The 21,492-nt window shown below is 38.5% G+C and overlaps 1 protein-coding gene and 1 long non-coding RNA gene across 8 annotated transcripts in view; one reads left to right on the forward strand and one right to left on the reverse strand.

Annotated features, from left to right (window-relative positions):
- The window catches only part of NR5A2 (nuclear receptor subfamily 5 group A member 2), an 87,753-nt gene that overhangs the window by 44,391 nt on the left and 21,870 nt on the right, over positions 1-21,492 (forward strand). For both annotated transcript variants that reach the window (XM_053985056.1, XM_053985058.1), the window contains 2 exons: positions 5,553-5,672; positions 16,476-16,623. In XM_053985056.1, coding sequence (XP_053841031.1) covers positions 5,553-5,672; positions 16,476-16,623 — 268 coding nt within the window. The remainder of the gene's footprint in view (positions 1-5,552; positions 5,673-16,475; positions 16,624-21,492) is intronic.
- LOC128811424 (uncharacterized) overlaps positions 5,729-21,492 on the reverse strand; it is a 42,180-nt gene continuing 26,416 nt past the window's right edge. For 5 of the 6 annotated variants that reach the window (XR_008438339.1, XR_008438338.1, XR_008438337.1 and 2 more), the window contains 5 exons: positions 15,972-16,138; positions 15,052-15,131; positions 11,594-11,703; positions 11,139-11,242; positions 5,729-5,843 (listed from right to left, as the gene is read on the reverse strand). This is a non-coding gene — a long non-coding RNA (uncharacterized LOC128811424). Of the gene's footprint in view, positions 5,844-11,138; positions 11,243-11,593; positions 11,704-14,456; positions 14,622-15,051; positions 15,132-15,971; positions 16,139-21,492 lie in introns of all 6 variants that reach the window. The other variant, XR_008438341.1, reaches the window with a different exon arrangement.

The raw sequence follows: 21,492 nt of genomic DNA on the forward strand, positions 1-21,492 counted from the left end.
ATTTAACCAAACACAGACTTGTAAAGATCACTCCCTGCCTTCACCTAGAAATTTTTATAACCCACGGTTTTCTAGTAAAGAGGTGGAACAATCATAGTTAATATTAAATCATTTCTTCTTGAACTTTGTAGCATTTTATTACTGAGGCTATAGGTAGTAATCACATTTTATTAGGGCATTCACTGATTCTGAAAGTTATGTGCATTCACTTCTAAAATCACATTGGCTGTTATGTGCTGCTTTTTGACAGCAACCTTGCACAGGAGGTTTCCCACTGTTAGCAGCAAGCCATCTGGAGAGTCCAAATCCTTTCCTACCTATATAATGATTTGGAAACTATGCATGCATTCAGGAGTAAAAAATAGTCTCTGGAGTGCACTTGTCTTATAAAACTTTGATTTGGGGTGATTTGCACCACTATAGCATAAGAAAATGGAGTAACAACTCAAACTATATGTCTGCAATGACTTGTGAGTGATCTCCTAACTGCATTCGAAAGAAAGTTCAACCATTCCTTGAACCGATGTGCTTCAGGCTGAACAGTTCAGACAGATGTTTAATCACTTCACATTCACTAGGAAATGGCTATTCAATGGCCATAGAATTTAAAAGTGGCACTATGAGATGAATGCTTCAAGTTATTCCATATTTGCATTCCATCTTAGAATCATAAGTAAAAATAATTCAGCTGAATCCAGCACAGTTTTATCACATAAATTTCAATTATTGTGTTTTTTAAAAATCATTAGATACACTTTTAAATTTTTAGTAGCAGAAAAGCCCAAAGCTACTGTGGCAAGTTGATGTAAATGAACAGAGATGAAAAAGGATTCTCCAGCTTCTGAGAAAAGCAGGTGTAAACTGGGTAAAAGGTGAGCACATTGTTTAACTGAATCTACAGCAATAATTATAAGGAAAATATTTAACTTAGAACAACACAAAAACCCCATGACCCTGAAATTTTTAACAGGTAATTCATCAAGTTTCAGGCTGAAAATACCTCTTCAGAAGAAAAATTGCAATGAATCTGCAGTTGTTGGTTACAGTGCGAAATATTGTGAAACACTTTCCTAAAAGAAAGACACAGTGTGGTTTTGATAAGATTAAGGTGAATTTCAACAAAGCATACACATTATTCTTCATTTTACTGTTTGGCAATTTCAGTGTTGTTCTTCAGAAAAAACAAAAGTTTATAATGATTAACGTTCTGTGCTGTGGGAAGCATACACTCTACAACAATACTACTCTTGTGTCACACTAGCTTTCCTCATCTATAACATCAGCACAAATAGTTTTTCAGATGAGTAACCAGCATTTCTGAGATAAGTCCTCCCTTTAACTATAATTGATAAGGTGTGATTGTGTATTTCAGTGTCAATAAAGGCCTCAGAGAGACTTACAAACTTCCATTGAATCCCATATCAAAAGCTCAGGGCCCAGCTGAGGGGAGGCCAGGGTTTAGCAGGCAGATGTGACACTCCCATTCCTATCTTCTTCTCCCAAGAGATAGTGTGTCACCACAGTGCTCAGGGTTAGACCTTTCCTTTTAAAACTGGGAATCCATTTCCTCCACTCCTGGAAATGCACTATGTGGCTTGCATTATATTGGCAAGATAAATTATGCAAACTAATAGATGCATCTAAATGTATTCTCATGCATGCCTGTTTTCCAATCCTTGTTAGTGGAAAACTCAGAAAAAAATTCTTTAAAGTCACCTATAATTGCAGCTGGCAGTGTAGAATTCTGACATGCCACCAGAGAATTCTGTGTTCAAACCTGTATTCAGACACTTGACAGAATCAAGTTCACTGTGCAGATGAACAATACCACACCTGTACTGTTGTCAACCACCATTCTCTGCTTCTCTAACAAACAGTACTTCTTCCTTCTCTGCCCCAGCAGCATCACTTGCAGTCACACAAACCCTTTAAGTCTACATCTCATCCTCCTCATCTTTGAGGTTTTACCCAATATCCAGCTCCCCTTTGTCTTCTCCCACCACCTTCTTCTTCCTTTAAAGCAGCCTCCTAAGCATTCCCTTTGCTTCCCTTGTCACTTAAGAGCAGTTTTACATGTGTGATGTTTTACTAATTTCATACTTGTAACATTATTCCTCTTTAATGCCACCCTGCCTGCTGGAAATTATCTTCTACTTCTTTTAAGTCACAGACCTTTCTTTACCTTCTTCCAAATCCTTCTTTAAAAGCCATTTCTTCAGCAACAATTTCCAGTTATGCTGTCCCCACTGGTGTGTCTTCATCTCAGTGCCACTGGCCAGAGAGGGCCTAAATGTAACCATCTGGGCACAGTATTCACTCACTTTTGCTTGAGGCTTGATAGCTGTCAAATGGGCATCTCATTTGACAACTTGCTTAGGAAAGACCCAGATTACATTATCCTCATGTCAGTGTCCGATTATGACAGGAGCAGATTTGGGGAATGTTCTTGCAGCAGAGAGGTGTTGGCCACATGATGTTTAACTTTTATTTATAAGCATTCCTAGTAGTTAGGACAACAGGAGCTTTTTCTTGGTGTTAAAACATTGATAATACTCTTAAAGATCTCCACAAACTGAAAAAACCCTCAAAACTTAGCCAGTAGTAAAAGCTTGTGAGCTTGTTTTAATTAATTTTATACCACAATTGAAAATGTTGTTGATTATGTCTAGTCCCAGACTGGACTTAAGTGTTTTGGTGAGAGAATCTTACCTTTTCTCCTGCTTACACTGCTAATGGCAGAGCAGCCTTCGCTGGCTTTGGAGTCAGAAGCCTGAAGTCCATAAGGGCATTTTCCTGCAGGAGGACCTTCCTCTTCAGAAACAAACTTCCGTCTCTTTGCCTTCAGGATCAGTTTCAGGCACATTCAGTTTCAGGCACATAATTGTTTTGGTCAAAGACTGATTTTCCCATTTTGACAGATAACATGCTTCTGCAACACATTTATTGATGTGCCATGGAAACACAGTGGTGTTTGTGTTCTGCTGCACTTACACACATCATAAACTTTACCAGCTCCTTCTAACATAAGAAGTGGTACATTACTGGTTTTGTTCAATGTGATCTAAATGCTCTTCCTCATCTACATGTCTTTCAGAAGTAGGCTGGAACTGGTAATTTGTGTTACCTTTTAGTAATACACAATCCTCATTAAAGTCATGTTTCTTTCTTCCTAGTGCAAATTGGAGGCATCTGCTGCTCCACCATCTTTCTTAAAATGGCAAAAGTAGCTGGATCTAATAATCTTCTGCAGGCAACACGGTGTTTGGGATGTGTATAGAGCTGGTTATGCTATCCATTTTATGGGCTTTCACTGGTTAAATTACAGCGAATACAGAGGAGCAGATTTTGTGAACCACTAGCAGATGTTCACTGTGCTAGTTTTGTGAGGCTTGTAAAACAGCAGGAACAGACTATGTGCAAAATAACTTTTTGTGATTTTGCCATCTCGCACTGTTCTCACAGCACTGGCTCGGTAATGACATGATAAAGCTTGGGAGGTAACCTTTGATTGCTGAGTAGCTGCTGTTGGGATCTTCAGAAAGCCAGACCTGTAAAGTGTAGCTTGTTTTCAAAAGCCTGTGGCTGAGACAGCTGGCTTGCACTGGAAATACATAGTCATTTATAGTACAGTCAAGTGCTTGACCTCTTATTCAGGTATTAGGTGCTATGACATGGATGCTGAAGATTTAAACTTCTCAAAATTTGTTTTCTTCAGATGTAAGCTGTGATAGCTTTGTGTGAAATGGTAATTTGGGTTACATTATCCTGTTAGCATGATGTCTTTGATTTTTGTGATTTTTTCAACCCCTTTTTGTTCAGAGGAGAAAATGATCAAAGAATCGTTTCATGTAAAAAGCAAGAGTAACAGAATCTGTACATTTCAAATATCTTTTTCAAAGCGTTAATTTAAACCTGGCCCAAGTGTATCAATGTGGTGATTTACTGTCCTCTCTTGAGCCAACAAATCATTTGTTTGAAATAGTTTTGTAGTCAAATAGATGTTGTGGGCAGAGCAAGAGATTTTTAATACCAAATCAGCCTTGCTCTGTATCTGTGCGGGAAAACATGAATGGCACCACATAGCCTCTTGTGCCTTTGAAAGGTGAAGGGAAGTTAAGACAAATGGAAGAAGTAAAGATTTCAATGTTTCAGATGTTAAAGTCTGAGCTATGTGGCAAGTGACTGGAAAGAGAGAGATAATAGTAGGTAACAAGTGACCTTACAAAAAAATCTATTAGTAAGAAATGTTACTTCCTTCTCTACTACACAACTAGAAAACAAACCTGAAAGAATAAAGTTCTAAAATTCATTAGGTCATATTTGATAAAACCTGAAAATATCTACTGCATTATCTAATTCAGCTCATGCAGGATTACTCCTTGTAGTGTGGTTTCCTGTGTATGACAAAATCTAGTTCTAAAGCAATCGAAACTAGATTTATAGCATCTATAGCATTTTAAATTTGTTCAGCAGTTCCTATCTGGAACCTATCTGAAGGTTCTTAGAGTCCTTTCAACTACATAGGTGCTATTACCACTCTGAATTGTAGCAAGGCTAATGTGTGCACCTCTCAACTCGTTCAGGGCACCCATTTAAAGTCAAAGACTTTGATTTTAGAAAGAAATCAAGAAGCTCAGTAAGAATAGGTTCAGAGGATATTGATGCTTACTGTGACTTAATTTCATAGTCTACCTTCCACTAATTTGTGATATTTTTTTTCTCCCATTTCCTTGGAAATCCTAAATTTTTTTCAGTCTTTAAGTGAAGAAGACTGAACGCAATCTAGTTGCATTTAGAGTCAGTTTAGTGATAAATTTCTTTGTCCTCTAAGACATAGATCCCAAATAACTTCAGAAAATCTTAATATAGGTTCCTTGTGCTGGGTGCCCAGCATGTTCCTTCTGTTTCCAAATCCACTCACACATGTGTCTTGCTGCTCACCACTGACTTGTGCATTGCCCTTTCTTGCCCTACCAGTGACACCCAAAGCTGCTCAGCTTCTGCTCATTAAGAAGTGTTCTCTTTTCATAGCACCACAGCCATTTTTAGAGAGTTTTTTAACCTCTCTTCACTTTTTAATTTGCAAGGGACCGGTCTCTGACTTGGGCCTGTTGAAGCAATAACACTTGTGAATCTGCAGATTCCTTATTATTTCCAGAAGCTAAGGTTTAAGACGGGGAATAGGAGAAAGTTCACATCAGCATTATTTCCTGCTGTTCTTGTTTTGGGTAAAAATAAAATCCCATTGCCATAAATATACAGTTATTACTACTTAGCACAACAATGCAAAATTCTGCTTTCGTAGAATCTAATTCCTAGCTCTGCTTTACTAGAATCTAATCAAGAGTAAAAATTCTATATATTTCACAGATAAAGGCTACAACAGTGCTCTGTTTATTCAACTGCAAACAGCAATTTTGGGCATGAATAGTTCTAGACAGCATCTCTGTTCTCCTGATGTCAGCCAGCTGTGTGAAGGAGGGCTGCCTCCCTAGTGTGATGTCAGACTTACTCCCAGAGTGATGTCACCAATGTTCGTGTTTCCTTTACAGGTTGATGACCAAATGAAGTTGCTTCAGAACTGCTGGAGCGAGCTCTTAATTCTGGATCACATTTACCGGCAAGTGGTACATGGGAAAGAAGGCTCCATCCTTCTGGTTACCGGGCAACAAGTGAGTATGTGGTCTGAGAGAAATAGTCATGTCTTGTTTTTACAATAATTGTCAAAATACCAGGAGTTTCACTAGGTCAGAAGCACTACTGTGTTCTCAGAAATCCTTCATAAGTAGTGTAGGGAAAATCACTTGTGCACTCTGCTTCTAGTCTGCTGATTACAGATAAACCTAAAAAAAGCAGATATAGTCATAAGCACTTTGCTTTTCAAATACTTCAGTAATTGAAAAGCAGCAGATGAGAAGTGTTTCTCTAGAAGGAGTATTTCCTTAGGGCCAAATGGTTTCTGACAACAACACTGCCAAACCTAATGCTTTAGGTTTAAGCACGTATAGTTTTCTTCCCTTCAGAATTGTGATTTACTGAAAAGAAGCACTGGCTGGGTCAGAAATCTAGAGAACCTGCTGCTTACTACCTCAGAAATACCTTGATTTTAGAGACATACGCACATGTGTGAGAAACTGGGCAGCTGAGACATCTAATCACAGGAAAATTATTCTGTGCATAGGCTACAAAAGCAGATAGTGTCTCAGAAACTTTCTCAGGGCATGCACCGTGCAGTTTCTGCACAGCTACCCAGGGGTAATTTTCTTCATGTGTCAGCTACAAGGATCTCCCAAAATGCAAGAGCTATAATGTAGTAAATATTGCGAAAACAAAAGAAAGTTTTGTCTCCACTATGCTTTCCAAAGCAAATGATCTTGACAGTAAAACAAGAATCTTATTCCTAAGATTGTTATTCTGCTTTTAACAGGAAGGAGAAAAAAAAAAAAAAAAAAGAAAGAGAGTATCAAAGAAAAGCAAAGTGTGCCTGTACATTATGTTTCTGTCTTGAAGTGAAAACAAAAGATGGTTCTTTGGTATTTAAGTAGCTGCAAACTGAACTGCCTCAATTTATACACACATGGGAAAGAGCTCCTTTCCTGTGCTACACCACTTGTGTCTTCTTGTTGTGGAATCTGCTTACAGCTTTAGCTATAATTTTAAAGCTGCAGCCATTTCTTAACACTAAGAAGAAATGTTTGTAAGAATCAGAAGGATTCTGATTCTCCTCTTTGTATTTATGATTAAGAGGTCTATAGTAGAAGGGAGAAATTATTGACTTGTTCAAGAAAGGAGTTGGGAAAACTCAAATTCTATCTATGGAACTGACTCCCGCACTTCGTGGAAAGTCACTAACCTATCTCAGATATCATTGTACTCCCTAATTGCATCAGCAAAAGTTAGTTTAGTTGCATTACTCTTGATTTATATTGGTGCAATTGAGAAAATGACTGATTGCCTTTCCACTTCATGCTTTGCAAGACAGACAATTTTACTGGAAATTATTTCATTTACCACACAGGTTGCTTATTTATAAAGCTATAAGTACATTGGACAGGTTTCTGTTCCTGAGAGAACTGCTAAATTAGTGTCTCCTTTGTTATGTGATTAGCACTGTTTTAAAGGTACTGAGTGCCGAAGTCCCACTGAAATCATTAGAGGTATCTAACTACCCTTAAATTCCAGCCATTGTCCCCATTTTCCCACAGTAGTAATTTTTACCTCATTAGCCACTTTTATCTTTTCTTGAAAACAAAAACCCCAGCTGTACATGATCTCAAGGCAAAGCAGAGTGTTTCTTCACTGTTGGACAACAGGTAGCAGGACACTTATTAAATGTACTGCTTGCAAATCAGCAGCTGAACTGGGAAGCTGTGCATTTCCAGGTAATCTCCAACTAGGTTAAAACCTGCCTATGTTGGAATGACTGCATTAATTTTTCTCATGTTTGTAAACTAGTTTTAATACATATACTTCTTTAAATCAAATTTCCTTTTCCTATGTCAAAATTTCTCCTTTTGAAGTTGGTGCAAGCACCCCCAGAGTCTCCTATCACCTTCTTTACTTTCCTCTTTGCACTTAGGCTAAGAGCAGGCGTGGTATCATTACAACAGCAACAAGAACTCTAGAGTCAGTCCTTTTTCCCATTTCACAATTCCTAACAGCTGCAGAGCATACTCCCATGGATGTATCACAGATTCTCTTTGAGAAACAGGGAGACACTAGACCTGAATTACAGTCTCTGGCTGCTGTTTCTGAAATCTCCCCATAATGCCCCTGTTTTGTCCCGGTTTCACTCAGCTCTGGCCCCAGCGGATCCTCGTGAAAAGGCAGATTGCTTCCAGGAGCAGGCGTCTGCCCCCACTGGGCTGTGCACGGCACACGTTTCACACAAAGGCTGCTGGTAGTCGAGGTGCTGCAGCAGTGCCAGTGCTGTGCCACTACATGACTTGTAGGCAATTTCTGCATCAAAAGCATTTACCTTAAACCAGCATCTTTTCAAATTATTTTCATGGGTAAAAATCATTCCTTGAAGAAACTCTTATTTAGATGGACATGGCTGGGTGAGCTAAGCAAAAGTTTTAAAATATCTAGATTTGCCAGAGCTACAAATCTGAAAATCATAGGATAATCCAGACTGGAAGGAATTTTAAGGAGTCACCAGTCCAAACCCCTGCTCAAACCAGGTATCTCAGGGCTTTGTCCAGTTGGGCTTTGAAAACATCCAAGAATGGAAACTGCAAAATTTCGTGTGCAGCCAGTACCACTGCCTGACAATCTCCACGGGGAGAAAGTTTTTCCTTAGTTCTCCTATGAAGTTTTTTTTTTTCCCCAGTGCTCATAACTCTCCTCCTCCTTGAGCCCTGCTGCAATGCAGAGCCCAGGAGATCTTGTTAGGACAGACTGAGGCAAAGGTGGCACTGAGAACTTCAGCCTGGTCTGTGCTTGCTGCCACAAAATCACCATCTGAATGCAGCTGCAGTCCCACATTTTCCTGGTTTATCCCAGACTAGCAATTTAACATCCCTTGCAAGTTTCAACTACAGCTGAACCCTTTTTTAACATTATCACTCCATGGCAGTGGACATGGACATGGATGGTATTTCTACATCACCCATCCTGAGCCATTCCTGGCTTCAGCTGCTGTGCGCTGCTTTTGCACATCCCTGTTCAGTAGTGAGTTACTTTTTAGACAAGTTGATCCAATACAACTGTCTCTTTTCCTTACTGTCAAGGTGGTCCATCTTGGAAGCATTGACTCAGACTGTTGTACTCTTAGACACAACATCTGTTCAAATGTATTTATGAAAGGACAATTACAACTGTGTCTGTATACTCTGTAAAAACTGTAAAATAATTCTGGGAAGCCACATTTCTAGACCTGAGCATTATGAGTCTTTGCTAGTGCACCATTCCCACATACTTTCTGATTATTGTCCTGATCCTTCAGTTCCCACAAAAGAGACAGGGAAAAACCATGCCACCATTTCATAAAAATTAGTTGATTAAGGTGTGGAAAGCACTCTGACACTTCTGATGAAAAGTGCTGTAGATGTTTTTATTTCTGCTACCAACAAAGCACTATGAGCAAAATTACAGTCAATCACCTGGCTTTCAAAGATAATAACTTTAAACTGAGGACCTGAGCTAGATTGCCAACTTTATTACCCGAGAGATCACGCTTATTGTCACAAGTTAGCGAATTTAAGACTGAGAAGCCTCACTCCTCGCTTTCTTTAATATATCCCTCCATAAAAGCTACTCATAAACACTGTCCTTTTTACAAATCACCATGAAGGTGGAAGCTGTAAGGGGGGAGCTTACCATCACTTAATTAGAACATACCTGCTCTCTCCACTTAGACTGCACAGCCTCTGTTCCTCAGACACAAAAGCCAAACTTTATCCAGGTCCCCAGGGTGGTACCACTGTCAGTGCTGTACTAGGTATCTAAAAGGGGCTAGTAGTTAGAAGAACACTTGATAATTTTCAAACACACTGGCTCAAAACCCATTACTTTAGGGCACTCCTATCACATTTCCATATATCTGCATTTCCCTCAAGCCACTGACTTATGGGTTTTACTGTTCCCATTTTGATGGGGAAAAGGTGCAGTCAGCAACAAACTAGTAAGCTTTGGCCCTGGTATAAAAAGAGACTGTGTTTTGTTTTATTTTATTTTGTTATTTATTTGGGGTTTCATAAATGAAGCTCATTTGTGTGTATGTGTTTCAAGAAAGCATTTTTTTCAGATCATTACAATTCCTCAGCAGTTCCTCAGAAACAAGTTCCTCCCTGTGCTGCACACTTCATTTTCTGCACTAAGTACTGCCCCTCAGCAGTAGCAATTACCATTTCAAAAGGAAATAAAGTAGCACAAATGCATTTTACAACTCTCAAAATTTCATAATAGAAAACAGCTAAGGAGTGATTTGCAATGTGGTGGTTAATTGTAAATCATTGCCAATATGCTCTCCACATGCTGTGTTTTGTAGGCTTGCCATGTAATTTTAACAGACCATTTCTAATTATAGAATTTTAATTCCTCCAACTTGAGCACTTTCTTCTACATGAGCAATACACTGCCAGCTTCCAAGACCCAGCACACATAAGGTAGATGCTAAAGCTCTGCAGAGAATATTGTTGCTTGTGCATTTTCCTGCAACAGTCAATGCACAACACGTGCATCTGCTCATCTGCTCCCTTTGCTCATACCTAAACTCTACTCATGGTTGCCAAATATTCCCTCTGCTGAGCTTGGCCAAAGCCTTTCCAATTAAAAAGTCCAATAATGTGTCTAAATCTCAGATGGTTTTGAGATTGTTGATACTATTGATTTAGTTGAAGTCATCACACAAATGCATCTTTACACCTGGATTTCTATTCTAAAGCATAGCATCAGAGAAAGAGCATGAGATCTTGATGGTGTTGCCAAGAAAGATCACCTTTGCAGAAGTATCACTGAAGTACAAAAGCACAAGAGTGTTAGAGGAGTGGCTGCAAAGGACATCCACAAGTCATAGGTATAGAAAGCTCATGGATATCTAGTGGAAACCTATTACTTCTTTTATTTTCGGAAATTAGTAAGAATCTTTTTCCCATTCGATCTATGTTGTAGTCAGTGAAGCTTCATAGTTGTGGCGGGCACAAAGGAGGTATTGGCACTTGAGGGCCAAATCTAGAAGTCCTTACATCAGCAAATAAACACAGGATTTGATTCAAGGAGGATACAAATGAGGTCAAACAATCATTATTTCACTATTCAGTATAGTATTAACTTTTTTGCACATTTCCTTACTCTAGTGGTTTCTGCCTAAAGGAAAGTAAGGTTGTGGTAGTTGTTAAAAGGGCCTTCTGAAGATATGAAGATACTATGCTGGCTGCTCCTTGGGGATGAACTAGATGTGCTCAGTTAAACTGGGTAAAACACATCAAAATTCAGTTATAACCATGAAGGGCCCTGAATTCAGGTTTTTCCAAATATTTGTTACATATTTTTAGTCTTTCATGTAGTTGTGGACATACCAAAGAACAACCTGATCCTAATTCACATGTACTTTGCTGTGTTGCCATGAAACCATCAGAGCACTATATTTTTAAGTCTAAAATCCCTGTTCCAGTAAAAGTTCATGGAGAGAGCACCTGACATGAATCCTTGAACACCAGAACTCTTCCATTTTCCACACTAACTCTGTTGTCTTCATGGGAAACACATTTATTTTGTATTTCATACACATGGCTCCCATCTGCAAGAAAGAAAACGAAAGTTATTTGCCTGGAATCTGGCAGCATTTCTTCAAGCCTTGTTAGTCCTCCAAACCAGTCCCATGCTAGAGAACTAATCTGTCAACACAAAATCATGTAAAATCCCATAGCTGATTTTAAGCTTGTCCAGCATGAAAGACAAAGTTGTTCAGATACTCAATTTGAAGAAAGCACCACATGAGTCTGTCCCAGCTGCCTGTTGGAGTAGTGATAGTGATGGGATCCAGGGTGAGCACATCCAGTCTGGACTACCCATTGGTGGGAAAGGATTTAAAACAATAGAGCAGAAATTTGGGTAAAATAAGAGGGTCTTGAAGGGGGAATTTACTTACATGGTTCAAAGCTCCTGAAGAAGCAGTTTGAGTTATCACAGCCTTGTGAGATGTTACCCAGACATTCACAAAAATTTTTCCAGTGGTTCTCGATCTCCTCATCAACTTTACTGAATATCAAACACAGCAGTGATTTTGTATTCTCATCTCAATATTAAAAAACCCATAAAAGTACATTATAACACTTTGGTAAAGAAATGGATTCTATTGTATTCTGCAGTACTTTGGAGTGTTACTATTTGCATATTATAGTTAATTATCAAGCACCATATCATCCTAGGGGAAAGGGCCACTGGCAACTTAATTCATTATCTTCCATTATTGTGTCTCACATTAAAATGACAAGCATCTTATGCTGCATAAGTCAACAAAATTTTAATTAATATATCCAAACCTGATAACCAGCAGATACAAGCATATCTGTGGGTTTTGTCCATTCTGAAACCTTTTCAATTTTTGTATGTAGGCACCTCTTCAAAGTGTTTTCCGTGTTTATTTGCTTAGAAATACAACAGAAGCGTTGTTTTTAATGAAAGAATTGTATGAAAAGTTCAAAATGAGTTTAATAACCACTGCAGTTTCCAGTGAAACCTGTCTCTCAGGAAACAGTGGAAAGGTTGCAATAGTAAATGAGCCTGTTTGCTTCTGAATGCATGCTTCTGAGATGAGACTCATCCACCCACTGAGTATCCACTCGAGCAGGGTCAGGGCTCAGGGACCCAGGGCAGGTCAGTGTGGGCCAGCCCAGGCTTTCAGTGCTGTTTGTAGCCAAGGAGGGGGCAGTGGAGAAGCAGCCCCCCAGCAGCCAGAGGTGCTGGCCAGGGTTGCACCCCATAGAGCAGGAGGAGCAGGACTCCCTTTGCTGCACCTGGGCACCCACTGCCTCTGCCTTCGGACCCCAAGCTCACAATAGTCTAATTTACTAAATCCAATATTAAATCAATCTTTTATTAATTTGGACTGCCTTAGTGTGCTAGGTTAAACTGAATAGAGCTACAGCAGGGGCTTTATTCCTTACTTGTGCAATTCCTGTCTGGCTGAAAGGAATGGCATTCAGGGATAGTCAGCACCTGGCAACACCATCAACAAGTAAAATCACTCTAATCATATTCTGGAGACAATTTCAAGCCTGCTGAAGCATTGAAAGGGATGGTGCAGTTCCACACAATATTTCCCCATGATACCACAGTCATATTCTAGAAATCAAACACTCTTAATTTTAGAAGAAAAAGGGAACTTAATCCCACCATTAAGTTTTAGACTGTTTTTTGAGCATAGAGGTGACACCAGAAGCCACCACCTGATTCCACCAGAGAAATTACTGAGCCCAGTAATTTGTCTTCAAACATCTTCAATTACCATGAAACTCCATTTGCAAAACAAAAAACTACAGGTGCTCCCTTTATTTTTGACCTTCAGCCACAGCATTTATTTAGCCCAGGGTACAGGAGGAATTCCCACTTCTGTTTGTGCAGCCATAACTTCAGCCCATTGTTGTACTTCCAAATTAGGTTATGTGGAAGCTCTGACAAAGCTGCTGTTTTCAAAAATGCCAAATAACATCCTCAACATCAAAATCAATGTGAAATGTAGTGGTATTAATTGGGATGCAAGAATATTTTAGTAATGGATTTGATTTTATTAAATGAAATCAATATACAATATGAAGTAAAATGTACAATATAAAGTAAATGCTAAGACTTCATTATGCAATTAAGCATTTTGCACAAAATCCAAGCTGGTTTAATCTTTGTCTTTTAAAAGTGCTTTTAATCGTGTTGGAAGGTAAAAGAATTAGTACACATTTTAGTATCAATTTCTGCATAAAGGACCAAGCAAGCAGAACAGTGTAGTCTTTAATGTGGCCACTTTTTCAGAATAGACATTAACTGAGGCTTTTTCATGCACAGTTGCTTTTGTATAAACTGATTGACACCTTTGGGGGTCGTCTTTCCACTGACTCATAATTTTGCTCACTCTTGAAAAAAGCCTTCTGCACACCTACTATTCTCTAGTTAAAGCTGAAAATTCAACTCATCATATTTACACAATTAAAAAAAAAATCCATCCTGCGTTGTTTTTAATTGCAAATCCTACTCAAGGGACCAATTCTCCTGCTTAGGAGGCAGCCCTGTGCCTTCTACTAGAGAACCAACTGCAGTCAATTATGGTAATGAAATGTCAATAAATATAAAAATTTAATACAGCCTGTTCCTGGTGAGTGGCAGATGAGGACTTGCCTCCCAGACAAATTTGCTGGTGCTGCAAATATTAAATGCACCTGAAAGAGGAGCAGGTTGCCTGAGAGCTCTCCAGTAGAGGGATGCTGGGAGATCCAGGCATCTACTGGGTTTTTCCATTATGGCATAATCGCTGCACTAAGGCCACTGATATTCTTGACATTCAGACATCTTAACTTCTTCTTATGAAGTGAGTAGCATATTTTCCCCACAAATTGGAAGCTCAGTAAGGGATTTGGAGCTTTTTGCCCCCTCTTAACAATTACAAAAGAGATATTAAGTTATGAAATTTCATATTTATATGTGACCAGTTTCTCAATACAAAGTAGTTGAACCATGGCAATACATTAAACTGATCTTTGAGTAAAAATTATTTGAGGTATGTTACTTTATTTTTTCTTATTATTTATACAGGCATATATACATAAAGAAATATGCCTAAATACATCGATAGAAAGAGTGATAAATAAGAGATGAACTAGCAAGTAGTTTTTGAAAGACGGATAGACTGGGGTTTCCAAAGATCAGATCATAGTTTTGCCACAGATTTCTCTGGCCCTGAGTAAGCAATTTAATGTCACTACTTCAAGTTTCCCCAGGTGTAAAAGAGAGTAATAACATACCTCACAGGATTCTTCAGCATAATCCATTGATTTAACTGAAGCACAAACTCAACTCTGACTGCTCCAACACTGCAAAGTGTTGTTATTCTTAATCTCCATTCAAAAAGTATAACCTCCATTTTTCTTGTGCAGTTACCTCCAGTTTACAGAGAGCAGTAAGAGTACCTATAAATGCAATCTCTTATTAAAAGTCAGTAACTTATTGACTATATTAAAGTCATTACCAGGAAAAGTTAATTTTTGTTTCTTTTAGTCACCTTTCTATCTTTCCTTGCTGAAATTTTGTCAGGTTAAAAGTATTCCAAGGGGTTCTTTTTCTTGTTTTACTGCTGTTTATACTTGAGCAAAATCAATTCAGTAGTTTTAAAATAAAATAATTTTTAAAAAATTGAAATATATGTTACTTAATATGTTTTTCTAAAAAACAGATTTTAAGGCATCAGAGCCTGGAAAACCAAAATTTTGTATTATTGGTTTGTTTCTTGTGGTGATACCTCTCCATTCTTTATTAAATACTTTATTATGGGAAACCTTAGAGATAGGCTGAGAGCATTGATTCCATTAAACAAATGACTAATCCAAAGCAAGCACTTACCTGGTGCTTAGTCATAATTTACAGCCAGACTTGACTTAGATGAGGTATGATTAGCAATTTCCCTGTTGTTCTGTAGGCTCCTACAAGAGAAAGGTGATGGTAATACTAGAGCATTTTGAAAATGTGCCACTGACCCATTTAGGTCTCAGCCAGCTGGCCAGGAGTGGTTCTGTGGGGAGCAGGCAGCACAGCAGGCCATGTCCATGGCACTTGCAGGGGATGTGGAGCACTCTGATGAAAAGTGGCCTGAGCATTGAAGCTGAAGCTGCTGCTCAGGTCACCCCAGTTCTGCTACAGCAGTTACACCCTGCTCCACACCAAGCCATTGCCCTGTCCTGGAGCCAGCCCATCACAGCATTCCCACAGGCTGTGCCCTTCCCCACAGGTCACCATCCTGTGACAAAGCAGGCACACCTTCAGAGTGGCAAGGGCTGGGGCAGTCTCCTGCATGGAAACATCCCTGCAGTGGGACTGGCATCAGCCAGAACAGTTTCAGCATGCTGGGCTTGGGGAGGTTGCCCAAGCTTCAAGGATCACGCAAGGATAAGTCAGCAATGACAGGCCTTAAGTATCCTGTGCTTGTGAATTTTCCCTTTTTGAGTAAGTGTATTAACTCCAGCTTTCTGTTGGATCTCTGCATACAAGGAAAGCTCCCAGGCAGGTCAGCCTGCCCCGAGAGCAAGGGGCAGCATGACAGGCAGCAGAGCCCAGAGCAGCAGCACTTGTGTCCCTAGCCCAGGGGAAGGAGCTCTGCGCACTGTGGTCACTGCAGGGGACAGTGCGAGGGCAGCTGGGCTGTCACACACCTGCCACCCCTCCTTCCCTGCAGGGCAGCACTTGCCTGAACAAGTGAATTCCAATCAATTCCAACAAACACAGGGATTTTGTGTAGCCAAGGAGAGCAGCAACCCACACAATACCTCTGTTTCCTGTGGGAATACACCGACATTTCAGGGCCTGAATAGATGTTTCTGGCCAAGTTCTGGACACAGGACTGTTTCCCATGAATATCATTGTGTCCCTCTGGAGCAGTACAGCCAAGGTAGGCACAAAGCTCACTCCATCAGTTATTCTCTGCAGGATCATACTATTACAATGGGAACAGGAGTCACCAAGTGAACAAAACTGAGATGTGGATAGCTACCAGTGTCATAGGTAGCTATTTAAAATTTCTAAAAAAAGCTAATACAGACAAACCAGCACTCACAGTGATGTCATGTACCATTAAGATATATGGCTTAATGTTATTTCAATATATACCATTGGGTTAAAATTGGTTTATATATAAAATCATCTTGACTTGGTAACATCATTAAATTAAGAGTGATTTCTATATTCAGGAGTATCCTGGTTGTATATTATTGCTTGAAACATCCTAAAGTGTGGGCATGAAAACCAGATAGGAATACAATTCTCTTTTACAGGTGGATTATTCTGTAATAGCATCTCAAGCTGGAGCTACCCTCAACAATCTTATGAGCCATGCACAAGAACTGGTAGCAAAGCTTCGTTCGCTGCAGTTTGACCTACGAGAATTTGTCTGTCTCAAATTCCTGGTGCTGTTTAGTTTAGGTAGGTACACTCTATTCTTCATACTTATTGGTTTTTTCTAAAAAACATTGAAAATATTTTGCTTTTCTTCAATTTTTCGCGAAACACATGATTTTGAAATATGTTTAATGAGGTTCACAGCAATCTGAGGATAATGTTTTAATTATCAGTTGCAGGGAAATTATGTATAAGGATTAAAAGTGTGTTTCCATGGAAATTACTCCTAAAGCCCACAAAATTTTGCGGAGTATTATAAACCTTCTGTATTTTGGTATGCAAATACTGAATTTTCCAGAACAAGGATAAAATTCTATTAGCCATCCTAGAGAACAGTGGAAAATACAGATTGCCATGTTCTTCTGTGATATTGAATACAGTTATGTAAAGCACATGGAGTGGGGATATGGTTGAAATTCCCCCCTTATTCAAGGGCATCTGTGGTAAGTATAAACAATCTTCTTTGCATATGATGGCTGTCACACTGTAACCCATAAATCAGGAATGTATCTCACAGTTTTTTAAAAGTGAAAGGAACTCCTAAAGTGCAAATTAATGATAATAGCTTTAGGACATATCTGGCTAGGAAATAACCTTTAAAGGGAAGATTGTTTTGTACTAGTGGAGAGGACAGAATGGGAAAGATACCTATGCAAGACAAATTAGTTAAACCAGTGCCCTCCAATAAATCAGTTGAGAAAAATCACTGGTGCCAAGAATAAAAAAGATCTTAGGGAGATGGATTCCTATTGACTTCATGAGAAGAGATTTTTCTGTCTGTTCTCTGTCTCAGGTTTGCACTTTGTTGTAAAGCTGGTTTAAATGAACTTTGCCCAAGTGAGTGGCTTTTTTCTGGCAGACAGTTGAAAGGAGAAACTTAAAAACATAAATAAGGTCAGACCCAGCCATGCCTCCATAGCAAGCCTCCTGTTTTACTGAAAAGGTGTTTTTGTCTACAAAGAGAGCAGGTGAGCCAAGGACACAATGAAAGATATCAGCAGCGGTGACATTTAGTAATGCTTTCCTTTCATTTCCAGTTTTTAAAAAATCCTGTAAATTAATCAAATTGTAAAAATAAATTATTGTGATACAATTGCAAGTAGACTAAAAGAGACACTTTTGATCACACTGTAGGTTTCAATTACAGTCTTAAATAATGTCCTTCCCAGGTGTTACAGAATTTGAACCTACTTGAGAAAATTTTAGATAAAGCTCCCTTTAAATGTAGGGAAGATAAAAGATCAATACTTCAGAGCTACAGGGGATAGAACATGCAGAAGATAGAAAAGATTTTACAAATTATAATGAAATTAGAATGATGCTAACGGAATGGATCATTCTGAGGTATGTCCATTTTGAATCCTAGGAAGAGATGATGGATTTCCTTGGTAACTATTAAAATTTTGTATTCAGGGCTTCATTGCTTGAATATCTTAGATTCAGGAAAGTGAAAGCAAACCATCTGTTGCAGAAATTATGTTTTATGAATTAATCTGATGGATAACAAAAATTCATATTTCCTAATTCCTCATAAGTAGGTTTTTCAATCATTATACAGTGGCACAAATAAAGCCTGTAGCTTTCTTCTTATAAAATATTTAGTGAATTCATTTCAGTTCAGAAACTTTTCAAATTAGCTGAATAAATGAAGTGCATTTGGAAAATCCTCACATCTAGAAGGGTTTTTATTTAATGATTTTCATCAGCTGTTCTGGTACTTTTCACTGGTTTAGGAATCATTCTCACACCTCTAGCCCTTCTATTTCTGCCAGGTACTATGCTCAACTTCTGAAGCACTTGGGCAGGAATAACCTGCAAACTTGTACCAAGCCAAGTTAGCCAGTTTTTCTCTCATTTATGCTACTATAAAACAAGCTAATTTTGCTGCTAATAGGAACCTTGTATTCACATCACTTGCTTGTAAAAGTGATATAGCTAAGACAGATCTGACACCTTTGAAATCTATTAGTTCATTATTTAGCATACTGCAGAATTCCATTTGCTAGTAGTCAGAGCTAGATGTTACTCTGCAAAGAGTAAAATGTAAAGATGTTACCACTTGACCCACAGGACAGAGGCAAATACTTAACTAGAATGATGACAAGATTGAAATGAAAAACACAGATACCCTTTCTAGCTTAGCACCTAGGTTTCTGCCCAAAAGAACAAATGAATCATGTAGCTGAAATTAATAAGACACCTCACAGCCTAAGAGCAAGTCAGATTTAGAAGACATTGAAGTGTCTAACAATGATGGTAGGCATTCAACGGGGCTGTCAGAAATAGCTAAGCATCAAATTCTACATAAATAACTAGGAGCAATTATTCTATCTAAGTATCTAGGTGCATTTAGCACATACCTACATCTCCTAGGCATCTCTACAGAAAACTGGTCCTAATGCCAATAATGTATCACTTAATAAAAAATATATTTCAAAAACTTCAGCTGTTAACAATCTGGCCCTGTAATGTTTCGTGGAATAAAAAGTGCTTTAAGACATAGCCTTTTTACATTTCTGAGGAGGTTCATATGAGGGTTAACCAAGCCACTGAAACCTTTTACTTTTATTCTTTAGTCCAGTGGTTGATTGAAAAATAAATGTTTACTATAAAGCCTTACAAAGGCAATATGAAGTCACTAATCCACAGAATTAATTTGTTGAGAAGAAGTTGTTTGGTTTTTTATAACTGTATAGATATGAGACTGCCTTGTAAAGCTGTTTGTTATTCATGTCTGTACCATCCTGTCTCTCTAAAAGACAGCTATCTCCTTTAGGGCAAAGAATTTGGTCTCTGTCTTTTTTTTTTAACATTTCAGAAGTGCTTATCTTAGTAAACTAACAGTAAAGCCACATTCAAAACCCAAAGTATTTAGAATAATTTTTCAAAATAGAATTAAATTATATGTTTTGCTTGCAAGTTTTTAAAATAAAGAGGTAATTGTTTGTTATCTGCTCGTAAGGCATTCCAAAGGGTTTATACAGCAAAATCCTTTTGATTTTTGGCAGCATCAAAGATGCTGCTGAGGCTCAGCCAGATGCATATTAAGTGGAGCTGTTGTGGCTGGCAGTGCACAACTCCTCCTGCAGTCACACTGCACAGCCCCACCTCGCTGAGTGGGACCCCAGGCACAGGAGCTCCGGTCCTTTCTCCAGGGCCACCTGCTCTGGCTGGGACCCTCTGACCAATACTGCCAACTACATAATGGTACTGTTGACTCAGCAATTATTCAATAAGCCAGAATAGTTTGGTAAATAGTCTCTTAACTGTAATATCTCTTTAGTTCAGTGCTACAGAATAGTTAAATATGTAGAACAACATCATTTTTAAATTCCCTCGCTAAAGCCAAGAGAATTTCACTTTTTTTTTTATTGGAGTCAAAATTTGCTTCCCTATCACAAAACAAAATTCAAAAGAAATTTTCATCAATTAAATTTGACAAATTACTAAATTTAAATTATGCTTAAAGAACCAAATGAGAGCCTTAGATGGGATATTTTCTGTCATCTTCATTTTACCATCCAGTAGCTTTACGGGCTGGTCATTTTCATTTAACCTGAAATCAGTCATTGTTTTCTCTTTACAAAAACTTCCCATTTGTGCTGCTAGTTTTTATTATGTGAACTCAGCAAGGATGATTTTTCAAACTCCCATCAGAGCAGTTTGTAAAGTGAAATGCCAGTAAGAAAGTTAGACATAATTTGACCTATGTCCAGGCACTTGTTGGCTGCACAGCTAAATGCTGGACTAGGCAGGAGCTGACTGGTACTGCTCCCTTATCACTGTCAGCACACAGACAAATGTACTTCATTTGAGAAATGAAGGCTTTATCAATGGACAAATAATTGCAGAGCCACTATTGATCTCACATCCCACTTAACATGAGACAAGAGGGTCCAGTAAAAATAATAAACTTTTAATTGTGGTAGACATCAAACAACGGGTTCTTGCTTAAGCAACAGAAAAAAAAAAAACTAGCAAAGAAGAACTCAGTTTTTAAACAAACCACAGTCTTACTTAAGCAGAAAATTCAGCAGAAATTCATCTAGATCTGCAATACTCCATTCTCATTTCTGTTAAAATGAGAGGAATATTAGCAGGTTAAGAGGAATATTAGAAAAGGAATCTTTCCTTGCTTTTAGTCTCCATAAACTGTCAGAACTGTCAGAGGATGTATTTGAAGTCCTAGCCCCTACCATCTGCACATATGGAAAATAAATGTGCCTGTTAAGGTCCTAATGGAGATGAAAAAGACTGAAATGAAGCATATTCAAGGCAGACTCTACCCCCAGCACTCACAAGACTAGAAGGTGTTCCCTTCAAACATGCACTCAGGGAGCAGCAGCACAAAGCCTGCCTGTGCTCCGTTCCACCTGGTGCAGTAACTCACATCAGTGCAGTTTCACAACAATCTGCAACTGAAAAAAAAAGTAGCTATTGCACTTTTTAATGTACTTGATGTAATATTGTTGTTCTAGTCATTGTTCTGTCAGATCTACAGACCAGCAGAATCTCTGCCTCAGGGAGCTTGCAGTCTAAATACACAGAAAATATTAAAAAAATACAGTGGCAAACTATGATGAAACATGAGCTTGTCAATACTTTCACTTCATAACTTTTGCTGAGGGTTTAATATCATACTTGTGCAGACAGGAAAATAAGAGTATAAGCATCAGCTGGAGGTAATATAACAGGGAATGTTGACTAAATTTTTGTACTAATTATGATAGTTAAGAGCATACAAACAAATATAATAGGAGAATGAAATGAAGGAATTAGTGAGGCAGGGATTTTATCAAACAAAAAGGAAAACAGGAAAGAAGACCAGAAAATTAGACAAGAATCAATTCATGCAGAATTATAGATAACTAGGTGTGCTACATATATAAAGAT

Source organism: Vidua macroura, chromosome 9, assembly GCF_024509145.1.
Source record: "Vidua macroura isolate BioBank_ID:100142 chromosome 9, ASM2450914v1, whole genome shotgun sequence".
NCBI lineage: Eukaryota > Metazoa > Chordata > Aves > Passeriformes > Viduidae > Vidua > Vidua macroura.